At 39.0% G+C, this 22,745-nt stretch overlaps 1 protein-coding gene across 1 annotated transcript in view; it reads right to left on the reverse strand.

Moving 5' to 3' along the window:
* The window catches only part of CRYL1 (crystallin lambda 1), a 50,919-nt gene that overhangs the window by 15,395 nt on the left and 12,779 nt on the right, over positions 1–22,745 (reverse strand). Inside the window, exons 4-6 of the mRNA XM_066175841.1 lie at positions 13,647–13,808; positions 9,494–9,688; positions 1,024–1,129 (exon numbers count right to left, since the gene is read on the reverse strand). Coding sequence (XP_066031938.1) covers positions 1,024–1,129; positions 9,494–9,688; positions 13,647–13,808 — 463 coding nt within the window. The remainder of the gene's footprint in view (positions 1–1,023; positions 1,130–9,493; positions 9,689–13,646; positions 13,809–22,745) is intronic.

Here is a 22,745-nt window from a genome sequence, read left to right on the forward strand (position 1 = left end):
CAGAAAGAAGATGGCACTGGCACGGAACCATGAACATACGCCATCACAGGTCCTGACATCAGCAACTTTGATTTAAACTATCTCTGATTCAGAGACAATGTATCTGCAAGTGCAGGAGTGAAGCAATACTTCTCCTAATCCAAGTTACTGAACCAGCCGACAAGGTGCTGTTGTGGAAGTGGTTCAGTGCACAAGTGTACTGCAGCATTGCCTAAAAGATCCAGCAGCACAGCAGGAGTCTACCATGTCAGGGACCATACAAAAGCAAAATAAAGACACAGCCCACAATATAAAGAGCTAGTATTTAGTTGATCTTTATTTTTTGAAGTTTTGTGTTTTGTTAAAGTCTTTGCTCAAACCTTTGTTACACTGATCCATAATTTTTATTTCATTTTAAGCAATCTACTCTTTATTTACCTAGGATTCACATATACTCTTCCAAAAGCATCTTAAAATCTGTATTAATTATGAAAGACAAAAGTCAAACTGTTACGTGACTGCCTTGTCAAGTCAGCTTTGTATGCACAGGATTTTGCTGGCAAAAGCAATTTTATTTCAGTCAGGATATAAGCTTAAAGCACAGCAGCTCCAGGGACATTTACACTGTAGCTTTGCTACAAATTCAGCAGCAGGCGGTACTCATCTATGGAAAGTGATTTTCTGTTGACACTGGATTATCAGCTAAACTTTTTCAATAGTTTTTTCACCTGAAACTCAGACAGTTCTGAACTATGGCTACAGCAATGTTATCAAAGTATGATGGGATGAGTTTTGGAAAAAATTCATTACATAGCTAGTGTTTTAATACTTTGTCATCTTTCATCTGATCATTTGTAACAGGATAATCAATATCCATTTCCTTCCATTGACCGCACGTTTTAAATAAGTTTTCCTTACCATTACCTTAAAAAAAGAGACAAGTCATAGTTGCAGCAATCCGAACCTGATTTGTTACATAACATTTCCAGAGTCTTGTGCAAGGCAAGCCTTCCCTTCATACGCATAACATTTTACACTACCTACCTTCTGCATTAAGATGCATGGTTTCCAGAGGTCCAATAAATGCGTATCGCATTCCCAATCCATCGGACATCACAAGGTCTAGATCAGTAGGAGACATTACTCCTTCCTAAGCAGCAAAAATACAACAGGAAGGAAGACTGGTCAATATTTGCTTTTAATGCAAAATTTCCCATTTTTTGTATATAATTAAAAATTTTGGGAAGTAATAAAAACTAAGGCTAGAAATAGCAGTTAAGATTGCAAAGAGAAAATACAACTGTTTTCCAGAAATGTCCATCTATTACGCAAGCCTTCGTATGTTCAGCATAAGCAGTCATTCATATCTCTAAGACTGTACTTCATAGTCCCAGAAACTGAGAATCAGAGAAGAAAGCAAGCATGACACTCTTAATAGCACATGGCCAAAACAGTTTATATCAAATCCAAGTACTATACCAACCCTTTTAAATACACGAATTTTGGCTAAGTGTTACATCTCCCTTCATATTCTCTTAGTTAGGGATTTTTGGGCAGGGTCCCAATTAGCAGAACGGCGGTTCACCAGCGGGAACTGCTCCTGAGGCCACCTGCAAAAAAGGCTGGGTCCAAACATGCAGGCAATGCAGTTGCCACTCCCTCCCACAAAACTCACCGAACATTCAACCTACTCAGCCTCAACCTGCCCAGGGTCCTTGAGTTCCTTGCCAGCCTCTCATCTCAAGAGCTGGCAGGATATGGAGCAAGCAAAATGAAGCCATTTCTCATGTTAAAAGTTGAGCGTTGCTATTCCACCCACATGTAGCACTTACAAGAAAGCCAATGCCTCCATCAGGTTGGGACAAGCACAGAAAGGCTTGTAAAAAAAATGATTCACAGTTCTTTACCTGAACAGATTTACTTTAGAAGAATACTATTTATTACATGAGGTTGTTTTTTACCTACTAGAAAGATTTAATGAAGACTTGTTTCATTAAACTAACCACTTTCATCAGATAAAGCTTGGTTTCCAGAACTCGTCGTCTTTATTCCCAGAGACATGAAAACATTTCCTTCTGGGTAGGAAGGTGGAAGAGATGCTGAACTGCTTCTAATTTATCTTTTCACCCTACTCTGAGGTGCTCGGCCTACTCAGTGCCTGTTCCTTAGCAAGCGCCTTTAAGCTTCAGAATACTCATACTCATAAACTCATCTGCATGGACAAAACCACATCATTTTCTGTTAAACTTCTCTCTTGCAGAGCCCTGTCTGAATGCCCCTTTGTATCACGCAGTCATGGGCTAGAGTTACGGGCACACAGGACAGCTCTTCTGGTCTGTAGCAGACATTGACATCTGAGCTAGACATCTAGACTCTCTTTATAATCACCAGGGAGAAAAAGGAAATCAGCATCCTAAAGCAGGCATCTAGAGTAGGTAAGATGAGTTCTGTCCTAAAAGGGCCTAATTCTCCTCACTTACTGAAAGATGAGTAAGAAGCTTAGATATCACTGTCTACATTTTCGATATCCCATCTTAAATGAGCTGAATCTCATCCACAGTGTCTTCCTGGGTCCATCATTTACATAATCTACTGCTACTTTAAAAGAAACTTAAAAGCTACAAATCAACATAACTTCTACAGCTGGCCACAGACATCAAGTTTCATCATCTCATGCTTAAACCGAGACTTTTATAAGACAACCTCAAGACTCAACCTGTTATAGGCATTGTTCCTACCAAAACCAAGCCTGTCTGAATCCCTGTTGCAGAATTCTACCTTGAAAAGGAAAAACTGACATGATTATTAAGATCAATGTATCATATACGGAACACTCCGAACAATTAGCCATAAAATGGCAGGGATAAGAAAGAATTATGTTTTTCAAATTAAAGGTAAAGTATAGACATAGTAAAATAACTCATTTAGAGGCAGATAGAAAAGTCTGCATAAAGACAGGACTAAACAAAAACCTCAGACAGAATTCAGACTACAGGCCAGCATCAGAGTAACTAACACAGGCACCATACATTCTGTGAAAGCTTTTTCCCCTGACATGGCAACACAACTTCTCTGAACAACATCAGCAAAGTCAACAAAAGTGTTCCTCTGCTGGGAGTGCTTCATCCAAACAATGAGTTGTGCTGGTAAAGCTGTGCTTGATGAGTGGTGCCCCCCTGCCCCCCTGGGTGACATGGATTTGTGGACAAAAGACTAACCACAAATTCCAGACAAGCATTTGAACCACAGCAGCAGTTAAAAACTGTAAACATAATGTTAAAAGATTTAACAGGCTCTTGAAGTACTTGAGAGTCATTGCAAATTAATTTCCAAATTAATAACTTACTTTCTTTGGATACCATAGTCCTCAGCTATTATACTGGTATTTGAAGACCAGGTGCCCTCAGAATCATGAGATGAGTGCTTTGCTCTTGGCCTTTTGACTATAGCTGCAATTTGATGTATACAGCTTCTAAAAGGCGAGAACTATTGCTACCAGAAGGAAACTATGACAGATCCCTTCAGTTGAGGGATAGAGTGTTCTACTCAGATGAGCTCAGCTTCTTCCTGTCAAAAACACCCTCCTAAAGAAAACCTTCTTACTTCTCTTAATGAATTAAGAACACATAAACGATAAACAAGTTAGATCTTCCTACCCTAGGGAATAACCCTACTCCCATTTATGATAAGGAGATCATAAGTTGGTGGGATGATTCACCAGGCTGCAAGTTCAGCAAGGTGTCTTCCACAAGGATTGGTGTTTATGCTAAGAACTAAACAAGAAAGTTACTATCCGGTTTCACTAAGTGTAGGTGTGAATTAATCTTCCCAAGGGGATTTTTCATCCCAGATTACCCTTCTGGTAAGCCTCTGCCTCCAGCACTTGTCAGAGGGAAGAGGAAATATGTTAAGAGTTCAGTAGAAGCTCCGACAGCTACAGAATTAAGATTTAAAATTAATTCCACCAAAATCCTCAGTGATCCCAATAGCCAGTCAAATTTCAAAATCTAGACTATCTCAAAATCCTCCACACTTCTTACAGCAACATTTATATACCACAATCTCATTTTCCTAGAAGTTTTAACCTCCAGTGATACCACAGGATTATCCTAATGAGGCTTTGGTACTTTATTAGTGCTTCTCCCTATGCAGGAACCCTTTTCACCTTTCCAGAAACCTGTGGTGGTTCTGCAGCCTCCAGCATTAGGCTCTGACCCAACCTGCTTGGTTTTAATCAGCAGTCTTTCTTTCCGTTTCTGGGTCACAACCACATCGCAACTTCTGTCACAGACTTGGTTTGTAATCATACCAAATGTAATGGCCAAAAAACATCACAATCTTTCTGATTCCACCAATTCATGTTCTCTTACTCACTCCAGTCTGTTACAGACTTATTTTGGACTTCACTGCCTCCTGGACCACATATTTTCTGTTTCCAAATATTCCACTTCATCCTCTGTATTCCCCAAATCCAGTATTCTTTTTCTCTTCTGACTGCCACTAATATATGCATTCTGTCTCAGCAGTACTTGTTACAACCTCCTCTTCACTATCACTTCAGTCAAGTCCCTTCCATCCACACCCTGATGAGATCTTTTTCCAGTCTTGTCATTTTAAGCATATAACTTTTCTCCTATATCCCTCTACATCTCTCAATTTCATAATGTTTAAACTTGTTGTCCTGCACACTTCACACCTCCTTGCTTTGCTGGCCTTTATCTTCCTTCTTCCATGGCATCCTCACTCACCTCACCCTGTAAAAAACACTTAGAATCAACACTATTTTTCTTCCTGTCCCTTTAAACATCCTTTTTATGATACTCCTCCTTTTATGGGACACTGTAATTAAATGTTTAATCCTAGACCTCATCCTCAATCATTTGGAAAAGTCCTCTGAATAACACTGTAATACAATTAATAGTAAGGAAGCTGGACTTTAAAAGTCTTCCCAGCGTTTAAAGTCTGCTAAGCTAGTCACTTGAGAAAGGAAAGGCAAGTAAATTAATGATTGAAGCCAATGCACCTGATTGCCACAAAACCAAGCTAAAATGGACATATAGCCAAACTATGACTTGATTTTCCAGAAGATTAACAAAAATTGAAAAGCTGCCCATTCTTCTCATGTTTTACAATGACTATAACATAAAAGAAAATCCACTTTTAAAGAAAAACAACCACATTAAGACAGTATTAAAATCTTGTACAGAGGTAAGTAGAGTACTTACACAATCCATCCTGTAACAGTTTTAACACATTCCTAAAAGCAGCTGAAACTCCTAAAGTATATCAAAGTTAAAAAACTGTCATGCTCCACTTGCTATCTCTGTTGCTGTATTTTATGACCTCCTTGCAAATTCCCTGTAATGCTTAGGAAAATATTGCAAAAAGATAAGATTTCACTCAGTGATCCACAGTTAAATGACAATCATAGCTACTCAGAGTAAGGGTTGAGACCTTTGGAGTGTTGATCAAACTGTTTGGTTGTTATTTTCTGGATTGTGTTAACCAAAATTTTACCTTCAGAACAAGATAAAAGTCAAGCTATTTAATTAATACCCTTTGCAACATAATCCTAAACTACTCTAAAACGTACTGGCACTGGTAAAAGTACAAAAGTAATTATGTCTACAGTGCAGTGTGCTTCCCAGGCAAAAAAAGGCAGTAGGCTTTTGTTCCAAGAGTTATGAACAAAATCAGACACACCAGTGACCACTGTCAATGGAGATGTGAGAAAGTAAATAAATGGTAACAGAGAATAACAGAGAAAGCAGTTTGAGGTATTTTTCCTGTTACTGGCTAAAGGTTATTCTAATGGTTCCAAATTGGTAATATAAAAATTTAGGAATGATAAGAGAGGAATAAGGATCTTCAACCTCAACATCTCACAGTACTTCTTTTACTCTCATCATTATCAGCTTTGCAACATTTCTACCAGAGCCCTAACAACTGAATACATAAATAAGAAACCTACATGAATGCCAGTCTCAGATAGCCTATGAGGTCCTGCAGAAAGTCCTCAGATACACCACCTTAAATGAGTTTTCTTTCTTCTACTTTCCTACCAATCGGATCTCAACTTGCAAGCCTAATAATTTATTACCACTTTACCACAATTCCCACTTCTTCAGTCCAGTCCTGTATTCACAGCACTTGTTTTGTGCCCAGCTGTACAATCCCTGCCTCCCTGTGTGTGCAGCTGGGAACTCCAGCACCTTTGGCAAAGACAAACTGTATCCCAATACTCAGGTTTCTCGTGGCTACTTTAATCTCTTTGGACTGAATTATGCTTCTCTCTGTGCTCTGGCATCCATGCCACATGCAATTTGAGCTCCATGTGGAGTCTTGAGCCTGCATCCAGTGTGCTGGCAGAGCCTTACCTCAGATTTCTGCCTGTGTTAAAGGTGTGTTTCCTACTCTTGGACCCACATGGCAGAAGTCAATGAGCCCCACACAACATTCAGCAAGCAGATATCTTTACCATATTTCTTTCTACACAGCTGCATCTTTACTTCCATGCTCTGTATCAGAACCCATCTGCCATCACGTGATCCCTCACCCATGTCTCATCCATCCCAACACAGTGCTGCTAAAGAAAAGAGACTAGTAGGTTATCTGTTTCCCAGATAGATTTGGGAACTCAAATATATTCTGTAAGCTACTCAGCCTATTTATTCTAAAGTTTTCAAGAAAAATGTTGTAAGTACAGCTGTACTGCATGTCTATGACTTTAACAGGACATTGGTAGTTCTACTGGAGAAACTTCAACTAGTTTCTTTATTGAAATAAGCTCAACTGACTGAAAAAAAAAGCAAACAAAAAACCCCAACAAAACAACCTAACAACCCACCAGTGTTTCTCAGAGTAATGAAAACATTTGTTCACAATCTTACCAAATGTGAGTAAAACTTGATTTTTAGGAGTCTCTCAAAGACTGAGAGCTGGGGAGACTGATGTTTTCAACAGTAAGAAGTGGAAAGTGACTTCACAATCAGAAGAATCAGGAACTATGTTTCTCCATTTGGAAAGTGCAGTACACCAAAAGACTTGCAATAAAAATTACTAAGTTGGCAGCACAACAGTAGAAACACACAAACTGCCCCAGGCCTGCAGTTCTCACCTATCTGCAGTGATTCTCCTCCCATCAAAGGCACTGCGCAGCCCAAAGTCACACAGCTGAAACTACACACCTTTGACAGCTGCTATTGTTCAGGCTTCTGGAATGGAAATACGGCCACCAAAGTTGGTACTGTTTAAATGTGTATTTGCCTGAAACGCAATAAAATTATACAAGAACAACTTGGAAACTTTGATTTACAACAAAATCAACTTTCTTTATCTGTCAATCCTTCAAGCACTATTTTATTACTATTTACATAACCACCACTGCCATAAAAGCATCCATACAACAGGTTCATACTAAAGGCTTGCCTCAACTCAGTACTTCCTTTCCAACAGCAGCCCATGAACTGTTCTTAAATTCCTTCCACAGCAAGACCAGAGAATGATACTTTCAGGAATATGTACTGTACTGCCTCAGCTCCCAGCAGTCCAGTCTTTGAGACTTTGAAGCTGGAGGGTGCTTCTGCACAATCCAACATGAAGGTGTCTAAATGGTTCCTGGATCCATTCAATTTTTTAGCATCCTAGGTTACTATGGCAGTGGCTTCCACTGTTGAGTTTATGCTCTCAGAGATGTGAAAGAATCCTGTTAAGATTTTTGAGGCATTACCTGAATGCCGGTGCTGACCAGGGGTGACTGACTGGTCCACAGTTTCCCAACAACTGTTTGTGTTGTTATAAAATAGGTAAGGTGTGCTAACTTCCATTTTTTTCAGTATTATGCTAGACAGCGTATAAAAAGGTGCTTAAATTAGTATTTAATCAACTTCACATTTCAGTTTTGTGATCTTCGGGTAAATTCAATTTCTCCTCCACAGTCTGCCATAGTTCATTTACCCTTTCCTCCTTCAAAAATCTTGTTCTTAGCACGACTTATTTTATATCAGATCTCTTCCTTTCAAGGCAAGGTTACACTGTGAGAACCTCTTTTAATAGTGAATGTTGCAGTTGAGCTAGCTTTTTCCTCACTAACTTAACCTTCCTTGCTCGCAATTTTTAGTAGTTGTTTTTACATTTTTATTCTCAAAGATATTTTTTCACCAGTGTACTTATGGTTTTGAAAATAATTTAGAGGCTAATTTGGATAGGGACAGACTCATCAGTGGTCCTCAGAAACAGGAAAAGGGGCAACAGGCACAAACTATAAACTCAGAAAGTAACATCTGAATAGGAAGAAAAAAATTCTTTATCTTGAGGGTGACAGAGAACTGGAGCAGGCTGCCCAATGAGAATGAATATTCTCCTCTGAAGTTATTCAAAACCTACCTAGACATGATTCTGTGCAACCTGCTGTAGTAGGAGGTTGGGCTAGATGATCTCCAGAGGTCCCTTCCAACCCAAACTATTCTGTGATTGTATGTTGCCTTTTCTATCCTGTGTTTTCCAGCATGACTACAGCTTTCTGAAGGTGTTTCTCTTATCATAAACTTGAGACTTTGTATTAAAAGTTTAACATTTTTAAAATTTAAATAAACATCTCTAGCAGTAGACCAGTTCCTTCCTCACAACACTGTTTAACTTACTGTTATTCACCACCTCCTTTATATTGTATTATGTTGCTAGTGAAAGCCAGCAACAGGTAAGCAGAATCAGTTCAGCAACTATGTTTAAACACTTCTTTGGTAAAAGAGTTGCTTTGTTTATAGCAATGTTACCTTAGTTTTAAGATCTTTACCTGTATTTGTGTGCATGGTTGTTTTAAACAACTTGAAAAATCAAAACACTCCACAACAAGAAAGTAAGTCCTATTAAAGCCTAGTCAAAACTCAAGAGAAGAGCAATAGACTCATAACTCAGCTCCTGCTGATGAAAGATCAGACTTTTCAGCAGAGAACAGCTAACTGTGGGAAAAGCTGAAGCCACACAAACAAATGATTCTCAGCTAGAAGTCTGAATGGGCAGGAGGAGGAGAAATCTGTCCTTACCTACAAGTATCAAGTAACAGTTAAATCTATGAGTGCAGTTCCTGAAAGGCCAAAGAGAAAACCATTTAAAATATCTTCATGACCACTGTACACTAGGCCAAGAACACGAGAAAAAAAACCCAAACAAACAGGAAATGATGAGAAGCCTACAAAAAGAAAAATTGGTATTTTGATTCCTGTGCTTTTAAAATTATTCTTTTGATTGCCCTGAAAATAACAGTATTCTGAAAAAAAGAAAGCAGGAAAAAGAATAATTTTTACCATCGCATATCACCTTGTTTTTGTCAGTCTTTGCTTTTTATAACTGACATCAGTTCTTGCTGGGCTTAATTTACATTGAAATATACATTTTATGTTCATAAGGGATAGCTGAACAAAGATTACACAAATTTAAAGGATGATTAAATATACAATCTTACTTATCACATCTACAGAACTGACCAGATACTGAAAAAAAATGATATACATACACCCACAAGTCTCCAAGCTTCACTTATCACTGCATACTGTAGTCGATTCAGAACAAACCCCTCAATTTCTCTGTTTAGTTTGACAGGAGACTGACCAATCTTCTTCATCAGGGCATATGTTCTCTCTGTCGTAGAAGGATCTGTTTCTGGATGAGGAACAATTTCAACCAACGGCACAAAGTAAGGTGGATTTACCTCAAGAAGAAACAGAAAAGAAGAACATCAGCCACCAACAGGACAAGTTAATATAAAGCATCTTTATAGCTGGCACTAGCTTGCATAACATCCAGTGAACACAGCAAGCCTGACATTCAGACCTTGGAAGACTTCACCAATCATTAATTCTAATTAAAAGAAATAATTAAACTTGCACTAAATCAAACTCTGTTTAACCCCAGCAAAATTCATGGAGCTACACCAGAGATGACAGCACTCAAACAGTACTAGAAGACTTTATTCTGACTTGAGGAACTGTTTGCTCAATATTCGGGTTGCTTGTTGTTGTAAGACATATGGTCACCACCTGTCTTTCCAAATTAAGCAAGGCATTTCCTTTTAAAGAATCAGGAACTTTATAACAAAAGTATTGCTAAACACCACCTGTAAGATGCAACACTTAACAGATAAGCAGGTACTGGCCCAAGCCTGTAAATATATGCTAAATACAGTAACAGATATCACATAAAACATACTTTGAAAATGTTGCAGAACAGGTTACCTTCAAACACTGTACTTAGAAAAAAATAAATTACCTCTCCCTGACTCTTCCCAAATGTAATTTCTCATCAAGTCAAGACCTTTGTGTTATGTATTTTTGAAGTGAAAACCAGAAAATCCTAAAGAACATCCTGGAAACAGCTAAAAGTTCTTCAGGTCATAGCATTACAGACAGCAATGCTACATGCATGCTCTTTCGAAAGTAGCAGTCCTTCAGCTGTATTCTTAAGGTGTTAAATTCAGCTCTCCCTCCAGTTCCAGGCAATAGAAAGAGCTAACATATAATAAATTACTACCAGGAATACCACTGACATTTAAAGGATGGTAATTAAATACTGATTCTTTCATCACGCGCCCTTATAGTCAACTTCTCTTAACTGTGCTCCTGTAAATGCAAGTATGGGGTTTAGTCACAGGAACATGCAAGCAGCCTTTCCTCCAAGCATGTTCCTTCTTCTCAGTATTTACATGGTTCCCTTTCCTGCGGGGTCTGACATTTGCTCTAACTACTGGCATAACACACTTCATTCCTTTTAGAGGGCCTTGTGTTCCAACACAGCCTCTCTCACATCAGTATCTTTGGCAGCGCCACCATCAACACTGAGAAGAACGGTGTGGTGGATGGACACCATCCAGTGGTGCCAGGCAATTGAGCAAGACCCAAAACAGACATTCTCTGAGGCTTTTCTAATCCTTAAGTATACCACAGGTTCCAATCAGAAAGAGGAGAATAAAGGTATTAAAAATTTCTTCAAAGATTAGTGCTGACAATAATCTTGTTGAAGCATTCCATTTCATGAACTTGGTGCACAGGGAACATATGGGTGTGTTCATGAGCACACTGAGGAGACACAGGAAGACAACTTTTCAGGAGTGAGATAATAGATATTGATAAAAACTGACAGTGATAGAACATAGATTAAATAGGGAATGGGGGAAAGTTTCTAAAAACGAGAAGTATTCCAGGGAACAGAAGGTCACCTTAGTCTAACAAAGTGACAGCTAAGAAAGGAGATGACAAAGGAAACACCGAAAATAATTAAGTTACACAAAACCTGTCAACAAACATAAATATTAATTTTAATGGACCAGTAATAAGATGGGAACAAAAATTAGAAGACACAAACAATTTCTAACAGGAGAAGTGGAGTTTAAAAAATAATCTGAGAGTGTTTCATGCAGGTTTTAAGTTATTTGATTGCAGGGCTTCCTGTACAACAGGGGACTTCACTCAACGGCACAGTCTCCTCTAGCTCCAGGTTTCTAGTTGTGTGACTTAGCAGACATACACAGTACATGAGAAAAAAACCACCCTGCAGCAGACCTCTACTGATCCACTGCTTGAAACTGCTTTCAGAGAACAGCTGTACCTGTTTTGTATTGTAACATAAGTATTGTGTGCATTTCTATCATACAGCTGTGCTGTGGGACTTTTTTTTTTTTTTTTAATTAATGAACCATGTTAAGCAAAGGGATGAGCTGCTTCTGCACTTTGGGCATTTCATTTCACCTCAACACCCTCACCACCCATGCCAGAGGCCCTACAAATTTAGCTTTTAATATTTCTGGTATATCAAATTCCACACTTGTTTTCAGTGTCTTGCAGAGCTGCTTGCTTCCTGCAACAACCAAATCCTACTATTTGAGTTCAAGATCTTAATAAAAATTAAAACAAAAAAAACACCCAAAGCAAACAATACTACAAAGCATGCATGTTTCCTGATGCAGATGCAGAAAGGCCCCTGGAAGAGTACACTGGTTTACAGCTTCTTTGGTAGACTCAGAACAGCTGAATAAAGCCGAGATTACAAAGAAAACAGTCTCATTTGGACTGCAAAGCCGTTCTGGAACAATTAGACATTTTAAGGTACCCCAGAGCATTCACTTTGACAAAATACGTATCTTTCAAACAGAAACATTGAAAACGTTTATGCAGAGACCGACTACCTTTCCAGATCTGATAAAAACTGGTTTCAGGAGTGGCTTCTAGGGAGAGTTCAGACTAAACAAAGTCAACAGGTACAGACCAACTTGGGAAAACATTAAGAAAGAGTACAGTAAAATCAAAGACTGACAACAGTCAGGCAGCCATGAACTAGTTAAAAAAAAAGAAATCGTATAGTTACTTAATATAGAAATGTTAAAGAGACATTATCTCTTCTCTTGCACTAGAGAAAATTACACCCCTGGAAATAAGAGATAAGGAACTATTGAATCTTAGACTGGAGAAAGGCTAGATCTAGGCACAGATACCTATTTTGAAATTTAACTTTTTTTAATAATTAAAAGGGATTGAAAACTTATTATACACAAACAAACCAAACCAAGCCTTTTGTTCCCCTTGTCACCCAGGCAACCCAAGGCACAATGGTGGTGGTGGAGAGGTGTCAGGAAGGCACTGGCCAAATGCTTTCACACTACAGCATTAGGCTACAGGTTGCTGTAGAGACTCTACAGCTACTACAGTAAAGTAGTGCTGTATTTCTGTATTCTTGAGCATGCCCAGGGAATTGACATTTACTTTTAAGCCTGAGGGATGCCCTGGAAAGACATCATGTAGTTACCAAACTGCAGAAACCAGGGCAGCACCTTTCTTCATGACAACAGTCCTCTTAACTGATCAGCTGACCACCAGACTAACATTGGGTTAACAAATTCATCAGCTTCTTGACTAGTGGAAAAGAGAAGCAGTAAGAATCCCAGTGATGATCAGGATAAAATGCTCTTCCATGCTGAGAGATGCGATAAACTGCTGTCTGGCAGTTCCAAACAGACCTTTACATAAGCTCACAAGTGCCTTTGACCATTTTGAGGTTCCGCTGCAACCTCTAGTCATTCCATTTTTGCATCACTGCCCTGTCCCAGTTGGTAATGAAGCATGCAAATTCAGCTCCAAGTCCAATTTGTTCCATGTCATCATTCCTTAATTCCTCTTTCAGGAATTAAGGAATACTGCTTCTGCATCACAGGTCTGAAAAAACTGGAGTCTAAATTTCCCATTTTTATCAAATGATAGCCTGACAAGCACATGCAGCTCTGTGTTTGGATTCTTACTGTTACCCAACAGAAGTTAAAAGAGGATAGTAGACAAGACTAACAATGACACAAGAACAAAGTAACAATGCTATGAGTTTGTACCCAAAACATAGAATTCCTACGTTCTGAAAGCCAATAGTTGAGAAACACACAATATGAGCACAACAGCTCACACAGAACATATCTTGAACCAACAGTATGCAACATCCTACATCCTCCCAATTTTGTAGATTAGTGCTGCTGCTCACAGAATAACCAAAATACAGCTTTTTGGAGAAGTTGGCCCTGCACACTAACAATGGGCACACAAGAGCCCCAAATACCCTCCTGACTCTTTCAGTCTGCAGGAAGGAGTTTGAGATGCAGTTTACAAAAAAAGGAAACATGCCATCATACTTACAGGATGTGACACGATGCACTGCTTGACATGTTTAAGGCCAGTGAACAATTTGCTGGGTAAGAGACAAGAGGTCGAACTGCTCAAGATAACATTGTCACCCACAATAAGATCCAGCTGACCAAAAATCTTCTTCTTAAGCTCCAGGTTCTCTGGAGTACATTCCTGGAATAAAACCAAAATCCAGTATTAGATGTCATGTAGTTCAACAGTATCTAGCCATACATCTCAAACTTCACTGATCTCATTCTAGACTGACACCTAGGAATTCAGCACAAACCATCTATTTTGATCAGCCTAGATACACCAGTGAGCCATTAACACAAAAATATCTTCCCACAGTTAAAGGATGGAAAGCCCAAGGGCTTGTGTACAGCAGAATGTGGACCACCACATCCTACATGAGATTTAACACAAAAGAAAATATTCTCCTTTATCTAAAATACAGACTTTAACTTACAGAGAGAGATAACACAATACAGAGGAATAAGACCTGGTTTCCACTTTTTAAAGAGAATCTCACATGATAGAAGTCTGTATTCTCTCTCAGACAAGATGGAAAGGAACAGGTGTATATCAAAAGAAGGCAAACTTACAATCTCCAGAACTATGGCAGGAGGTTCCAAGGTACAGGTCTGCAACCTGTGCTTAAACAATTCCTAGAGTTGAAATTAATGAAGACACTTAAAGCATTTCAAGTGTGAGGGTCACTGAAAAAGACTCATGAAGACCATCTGAAGTAGAATGAATGCTATTAAAACTTCTTCCAAAGCTACTGAGAACATTCAGCTCTACACTACTGTGTGAAATTTCACACGTGTGAGCCAAGAGCCACAACCTACAGTCACTAGATTTCCAAAGTTAGGTCCAGAAGATGCCTCAAGGGGAGTATGCAAAGATCTACTAGTCTGGGAGGAGAAGGACAGGAGATAATAACTACAGTGGATCCCACAAGCAACAGAAAAGTCTTCAGCCTACGAGAAGAAAATGGAGGAAGAAGACCAGCCTGTTTTTGAGGGTTTTTGGAAGAGTTTAAAAAAATCCAAACAGGATCCCAAAGTTTCAAAACCTCAGTCTTACCCTTAAAACACACAGAAAATACCTGCTCTTTTCCAACTCTAACCTTCTCTCACCTGTCAGTACTTCATTCTGTCCCTTCTGTTATGCTGAATTACACATGGCAGGATTAGAGGAAAAGGCTACACTTTCGACATAATCCAAAATTTACATTTAATATCTGTTGCTTCAGAACAGACTCTGTAGCAAGAATGCCCAGAGTCAGAGTTTTTAAATCAAAAAATGTGTTAAAAGTAATTTGAAGTCTTAAAAAATAACCTGCATGGAACAGTACTAAAGGTTCCAAGATGCAGAAGAGATAAACAGGGTCATTTAAGAACTCCAGATAGAGCCCAAAGTATTAGAGGGCCTTATCAAAACAAAATGATACTCTGCTCATAGTTCCAGAATCCCTGCTTGTTGGTTAAGTCTAAATAGTTTCTTTTAGTGAAGCCAAAGATGACGAGAACTCTGCAGATACTGTTCAAGCTAATAAAAGAGCTGCTCTGAATAGGTTTGTGAACTTGAAACTCTAAGCCTGCTCTCACATCAGATGATAATCAAAAAGGCAAACTCAAATCTGCTGGAAACTCAAACCTGCCATGGTTACGTAAGGTTTGTGAATGGACCATTTGCTTAGAGTTTCTTGTATAGTGTCACAATTGTATTCAGGTTGTTGGACGACTGCAATAAAGTTTCTGTTCTCAAGCATGCAATTATTTTCTCAGAGACACCAATTCCCTGAAGAACAGGGGGAAAATTAAGCTCTACACAATCCATTAAACAGGAACCTCATTTGCTGTCAGTTATGTAGCCTGGAGAGGTCTGAAGCTATTCTGTTTACCATGAGAAAGAGAAGATCAAACGGAGAGCAGATAAGATATGGGTTTAAAGCTACCACAGTTTCTCTCAAAGAATCAGTGCAAAAAGGTTAGCATGCACCACTATGCATTTTAAGTGACACTGTATATTTCTGTGCCCTTTTCTTAGGGAAGATCATACTTCTCATTTGCAGTGAACAGTACACCTTTATTCCAAGGCCTGGTCACCAGGCAGCTACAAATCTACAAATAGCTTCCAATTTAAACTTTATTAGACATCTCTTAAGAGCCTGATCAGAACATGACAGCTGTTAATTTTTAAAACCCATCTCCTGGAAGTGTTGTACTGAATTAAAGGCTTAGATGTAATAGGAATAACACTATTCAAATACATGTTCAGAGAACACACAGCAGCTACTTGAACCAGTTTATGAACTCTTAAAGAACTACACAAAGATAAACACATGCGAGACTCCCTCCCTAGCTAACTGATACACCCCATGGTGATTGAGGTCTAGTTGCCCCTAATTAAGAAGCTGCACTCCTATGACACAATCCCTGAAATACCACTACATGGAAAGCCAGTGAGTTTTATCTGTTTAAATCCAGTATTCTCTTGTGGTTTTGTATAGGCCTTTCTCACCATGCCACTCACCATCCGTGCTCCTACATGCATCCATGCTCATCTAAGTGCACAACTTCATTCTCCAATATTTAAATGCTGGCATATCCCCAGGTTCTCCCCATCCATTCTCAAATATGCATAGGTAGCAACTCCTCTGTAAATTCTAGAGAAACACTCCCCAAAACACTACCTTGCAAAATACCTTTTCCTTATACTATCAATGAGAATTGCTGCTGAACAATTTATTAGTACTGGGAGGCAAAAGAAACAAAATATGGCCTGAAGCAAAGCCCTGCAACACAGCAGTATGGTCCTAAAATAAGTAAGCATCCTACACAAGCAGTATAAGATGAAAGCCAGATATTTAAACTAGCATGCAGAAGGTCAAAGATTAGCAACCACTTAGCAATAAGCAAGCCACTTTCTGTAAAATCATCTGGAGATGCTGTCACAGGGAGCAGCATCAAGCCTTCCCAATAACAAGTATAGACTCTGATGGTAGCAACCATGAGGCATTAGGAATTGATGAATTAAGAAGTCTGAAAGCTACAGCTGCACAACAATGAATTCCTACCTCCTTACTAGATGCTGTCTGCTGCAAATTCAAAACATAAACAAACTGTTCCTTTGCCAATCTTAATATGAAGGTTTATGATAATATATACATTCCTCCAAGTAAAGATAGATCTGTCTTGAGCTCTCCTAGACCCATCTTCATTGCAGGAGTTTAACCCATACCACAGGATTCTTCCAAGTAGATTTTGGCCCAACAGGCCAAAGCTGTCCCTCCTAAATCTAGGGCTGTAATCCCAGTTTTTGTCTTCTCCTCTCAGGATCCTCAGCTTCACCATCTCATGGTCAGTATAGCCAAGACTTTTCCCTGACCTCTACATCTCCAATCAGTTCTTCATCGTTTGTGAGGTCCAGCACAACATGTCCTCTCTTCTAATTCTCAACCACCTGTGTTAAAGTTACCATGAATGCATTCCACAATCCTTCTGAATTCTTTGGGCTCTCCTGTGCTGTCCCTCCAGCAGATATTGATGTGGTTGAAGCCCCACCAGGTGGGGCATCCTGTGGACGGGATGCTTCTGAAGAAGGCTTTTTCTTCCTGATCAAGTGATCCGTAGCAGACGTCTACCACAAAGTCTCCCATATTGGTGGTCCTGCTAATCTTTATCCATAAGTTCCCAACTGACTCCTCAAACCAAGGGAAAGCAAGAAACACCCAATTCCCCTCCCACAGCTATTTCCCTCCTACAGCTTTTCATCTTTGTCTTGTACCACCTAACCCCCAAGAGTTGCATTTCACTGCCATGCCACAGCTGCTACAGCAAGGGCATCCTGTGCCCTTGCCCAGCCATAACTAAGCAAGAAAATTATTTTCCAGAGTTTTGCAACTTCCCCTTTCCCAGTAAATTCAGTAAGGTTTTAAGCAGCAGGTAAACTGCTTAGAAGCCATGACCCCCTTTGACTGCAACAAGAATGCTCCTCATCTTCTGCAGTTAAGTGAGGATCTCCAAACATGCCACAAGCCCCTGCTCTGTTTACACACATATAAAACTTACAGCATTTTAAGGAGCCTCAGCTTGTCAGTGCTGTGACTTAGCTGACATTTTTAAGGCACTCCTTTAGAACAGTTCCCAGAGTCAAGGGACAGCAATTCTCTCCTCTCACAGAACGAGGCCATAGCAGCAGCTTTCAAAGCACCAAACTATCCCGCAAGCAGGACCCAGACTGTCAGCACTCCTGCAACAGGAACCACATTATGTCCAGCTTTTTGTGGGAATATAAAGAACTTCACAAGATTAAGAGACAAAGAGTTCTGCATGTCAGAAAAGAAGCTTTTCTGAAAGCTTGGTGCCTAATACATTCCTACAAATACTTCCATTATCTTCTATAGTTATAATCCACTAGAAAAAGAACTTCACAGAAAAGACAGGCATAATTGCTTTACTTTCAATCTAACAAGTCACTTGAGAATGTTTTATTTCTAAAACAAAGCCTGAATAATATAAACCTACACAAAGCTTTGGTCTGTGGATTTTTATACACATAACCTGAATGCTGTTTAAGACAGACATTAGAAACATCTGAAAAGGAGGCCTGCAAATCTAATGAAATGAAATAGAGATTTGAAATCACTATTTATAGATAGCAACTGTACAGTCAAGTACAATTATTCCATAGAATTTTACCACATCTAAATAATATAATAAAGGATTCTTGTAAAAGTCTCTTTGAAAAAAGTACATATGTTGAAATAAGCTCTCTGCAAATTAAACCCTGCCATTTGACAACCAGTTCTGTTTCCCCCAACATCACTGGCAAAGCTAAGGTTACTCAAGTTACCAAAGCACAATTCCATCTATTTGCTCCATCTTGCATATAGACTGCTGTGTTTCAGTCACCATTTTATTGAATCTGCACCAAATTACATTTTAAGCAAAAGAGCATTTAGAATGCTCACTACTTTCATTAGTATTTCAGTCCTAATTATTCTAATTTTTATTTAGGCTTTTGTGCTGACATCGTGGTTTGTTCTGTTCCTGCAGGGTTTAAGGTGTGTATTTCCATTCTGAAAGAGTGAAGATGCACCTTTTATTAAGGAAACTTGAGCTTTTTTCTATTGTATTCCATGTCAGACACTAAAGTGCACTCTAATCAGTAAACAAGAGTCACACACATGAACCAGGGGAACTACCACCCGCAATTAAAAAACATGACATTTTGACTGGAGAGGCTGGGAGTTCAGCTAGTGAAACAAGCAGAGACATAAAATTTTATTTTTAATATCAAAACAAACTATTAAGTCGGAGTATCAATTTTGCTTCTGAAAATATTGTTAACCAATAGAACTTAGCTCAAATATCTGTTTTTTCATACATTGAATAGCTTTGATAATTTCACAAAATTTCAGAATCATTACATATTTCAAATGCAAATACGTGACTTCAAGTATTTTGGACTTTTCCATCATGCTCCCCTCAAAAATAGTTTTAGATGCATATTTTGAGGCACTTTAGAGATGGACAGTATATACATCTAACAGTATACCAAGACAATATTAAGACAAGGTGACAAAAATTCATTATTTCAAAGATGGTAAGGGGAAAACATATTTACTTCAGTCTCTTTTTGTTGTTGTAAAACCACATAAAAACCCTGAAACAGTTGGATGTGAGGCAGAAACCCAACCCAGTGGGATACACACAGGGGAACAGGAGCTGATCAGACTGTCTGCCCCTTTCCCACAGCAGATACTCATTCCACTAGTGGGTACACAACTTCCTCCCAGACGGTTTCAAGCTCATCGACAAAAACCAAATCATTAACAAAACTCTCATTTGCAACACAAGCCCCCTTAGGTGTAAACCAACTCTAGTTAGTCCAAAACAAGCCAGACAACCTTGGCAACCAAGACTTCTATTTTGAACCTGAACTACCTTACTAACTACTGCTATCCTGTAAGCCAAGGGTAAAAAGGCATAATAAGAGCAGCAGCTCCTTTAACTGAAAAGCAGACTGGCCATCTGTTAGGAATGGGAGGGCCACATTATCACCATGTGATACAATTATAAAAAATATAAATAAAGTACAGGCATGCAGGTTTCACATCCCAAGGCTTCAGTTCTAGACTTTCTATGGGTTATGTTTGCGCTGGAGCAAAATGCTAAACATGGGAGGAGAAGGAATCACACCACAAGAGAACTGTAAGAACAGGTTAACACATTTCTGACAGACAGTTGTCTAGGTATGAGTGATCCTGCCTGCCTTTGGTCTCATCACTAGATGAAGAAGCTTATTGTAAAAGCAGTCATAAAAGATCAAGTAAAGCACCAGCACTTTCAGGCTAATTTAATTTTAAAAAACATTTTCAGGCTATAAATCACTTTAGATCTAGAGTGATAATTCCTTATTTGTCTTGAAAATATGAGCTCATAGGAGCATGAAATCTGATGCTTCATAAATCACTACTTCTTGAGTGACATAAGAGACTGTTGACTGCACAATACTATGCAAGTAAACAACACTGAGGTGAAATCCAGCACTTGGATGGAAATATTTTGTACTTTCCTATGTTTCATAAACATACTCTGTTAAAGAATCTGACCAATAAAAATATCAAGTTACTGCCATTTTATACTGTTCTGAATAAATGACTGAATTACAAGTGTCCTTTCAACCTTCAGTAGAAAAACACCAGGATCTGCAGAGGTACTAGTTTTCAGAACTACATTTTCGAAAATAAGACTTGCAAATTTGGGAGGGTTTGAGGGGTTCTGTGAGGGGCTTTTTTGCTGGTTTTTTTTGTTTAAAACAAATACAGCAAATGAAGACAAGTTTGCTTCTTCTGTTAGTATCATGGCATGAAAAGACCCATCACTTTCCATGATGTTCATGTGTCCTACAAAACTTCCAAAAGACAGACAAGTTGATCACCCTGCTTCATCTAAAAAGATGAAGATCCTTTTTGTTCCCTAAGGAAAGGGCAATAAGATCTCAAACCAGCTGACCTCCTCCTTACATCTTCTCTCAAAGTACTAGATTTTCCCTGTTTTCCTCTACCCTGATCTCATCTACCCTGAAAAACAGAGAAGTGATCTAGGAAAGGCAATGGAAACACAATATCACCCAGAAAAGGGACCAGGGAGCAATCAAAGAGAACCTGAAGAGCGAGATTAATTGCCAGGCAGGATGACAGCTTTGGCAATTACAACCTCCTGAATCAGGGACCAAAACCATATTCAAGACTGTAATGGTAGATGACAGCAGCTGTTATATACACAGAATAGATGAGAAATAAATGTTGGAAAATTTGGAAGGACATAAGTCCATCCAGCAGCAGCACCACTGCAGTGACACAGGCAAGCTGTTTACCTAAACATCATCTTTCAGTTCAACTCAGACACTGACTTCATAAAATGTTTTACAGCAAGTCTTTAAAATCTAATCATCTCAATCTTTAAAATTAGAAAGAAATTTCTCAAAACTTCTACAAAGACAGCAAGTCAGGTCACAAGCCTAAAACCTGTTCCCTCAAAAGCCAAAACACAACTTTTGGTGCCTGAGGCCAGTGTTTAAGCTCTGTAGGGTAAAACCAGGCCTAAGGTTATATTTGCCCAGCTGAGAACAAACAGGCCCATGTTTGTCCATCCAGGGCTCAGTTCAGAAGAAGCCATGTTACTGCAATGCTTGCACACACTGCCTGCCAGCAGTTCTGTTTTTACAGAGGTCTGTGACTAACAGAGCCTCCAAAACAGTATGGCCTTCCAGCCTATGAGCTCAGGGTAGCTGAAGATATCTTCACCCACTGTCTGCAGACATTCCCTCATCCCCAGAAGTAAAAGGCCTCTTGAAAGCTGTCAGGAAAGTCAAACAAAAGCTACAAGTAGAAACTGGTAGACAGTCAACACCTAAATTTTATGACCAGATACACAAGATACCTGTTGTCAAAACTCCAAAGTCAGCGCTGGTTTGGCACCCTGAAGGCACCACCAGGCTTTTAACACTATTTTTTAAAAACATGTCTAACTGGAAAAGATGAAAGAGCCAGCAAGATCTGAAAGATACCAGGTTGAAAAATCTTTTAGTGTTGTTATCACCAGCTCAACAGTCTGTGCAGGTGTAATGGGGGGAGGAGGAGAGGGGGCAGAACATCCTCTCTTTTTAAAGGGGTGGGTAGGAAATGAAGATACTCTTCTAAGGCTTTTAGATCAGTCTGCTCTGTTCAATGCCACAGCACAACAGATGGGTTCAGAGATCACCTCTCAGTCACCTTTTGTGTCCGTCTTCAACCAGCCCAGCCGACCCTCACAACTCACCAAAACGCACAGCAGCTCAGGTGTCAAGAGTAAGATCTTAGCAATAGTCAGCCATCTTATCTTCCTCTGACACCTAGTAAACTTTATTGTTCAGTTAGTAAATTGTTGATTTTAAAACCTTTGGTTCTGTTTTACTACTGTTGTGGTAAGGGATCATACAAGTGCTGCACTGACTTCTGTTCAATTTGTATTATTTATGAACTAGACACAAATCCACTAAAGTCTGGTTTTAATATTCAAAGGAGTACTAACTTGTTCAATACACAATAATCACAAAAAGACAGAAGACAAAAGTCATCATATATTTATGCGGGAAAGCTAAGAACACAAAAGTAAGAAACATTTAAGTCACCCATGATAGTCCCATGCCAGAAATATTATAGTACAAAGATATCCATTAATTTATCTCCATGGAGTTTTCAGCTAATGGAAAAGTTATTTCAGAATTAAAGCTTTTAGTGATACAAAAACTTGCAGTGTACATTCACCTACATGCTATAGGTTATGCACTTATTCCAAGTACCACAGGAAAGTTCTGAGAAGAAAACTTGTGTGAATACTCAGCTTGAGAGCAAAACTTGGACTGATTTCCTTCTGAAGTCGATGTAAAGCACACTAATCAAGACAAGTTACTCCATGAAAATGTTCAGGAGAGAGAATATATAACCTTTTAAAAGGTTCAAGACATTACTGTTACAACTTTTCTTCTCAATCCAAATTATCTCTTGCACCTTTTCACCTTTTGTATCTTCACTGATATAACCTAGGAAGTTCC

The sequence above is a fragment of the Chamaea fasciata genome, unplaced genomic scaffold (assembly GCF_029207755.1).
Source record: "Chamaea fasciata isolate MVZ Bird 193981 ecotype frontalis unplaced genomic scaffold, bChaFas1.0.hap1 SCAF_2, whole genome shotgun sequence".
NCBI classification, from domain to species: Eukaryota; Metazoa; Chordata; class Aves; order Passeriformes; family Sylviidae; genus Chamaea; species Chamaea fasciata.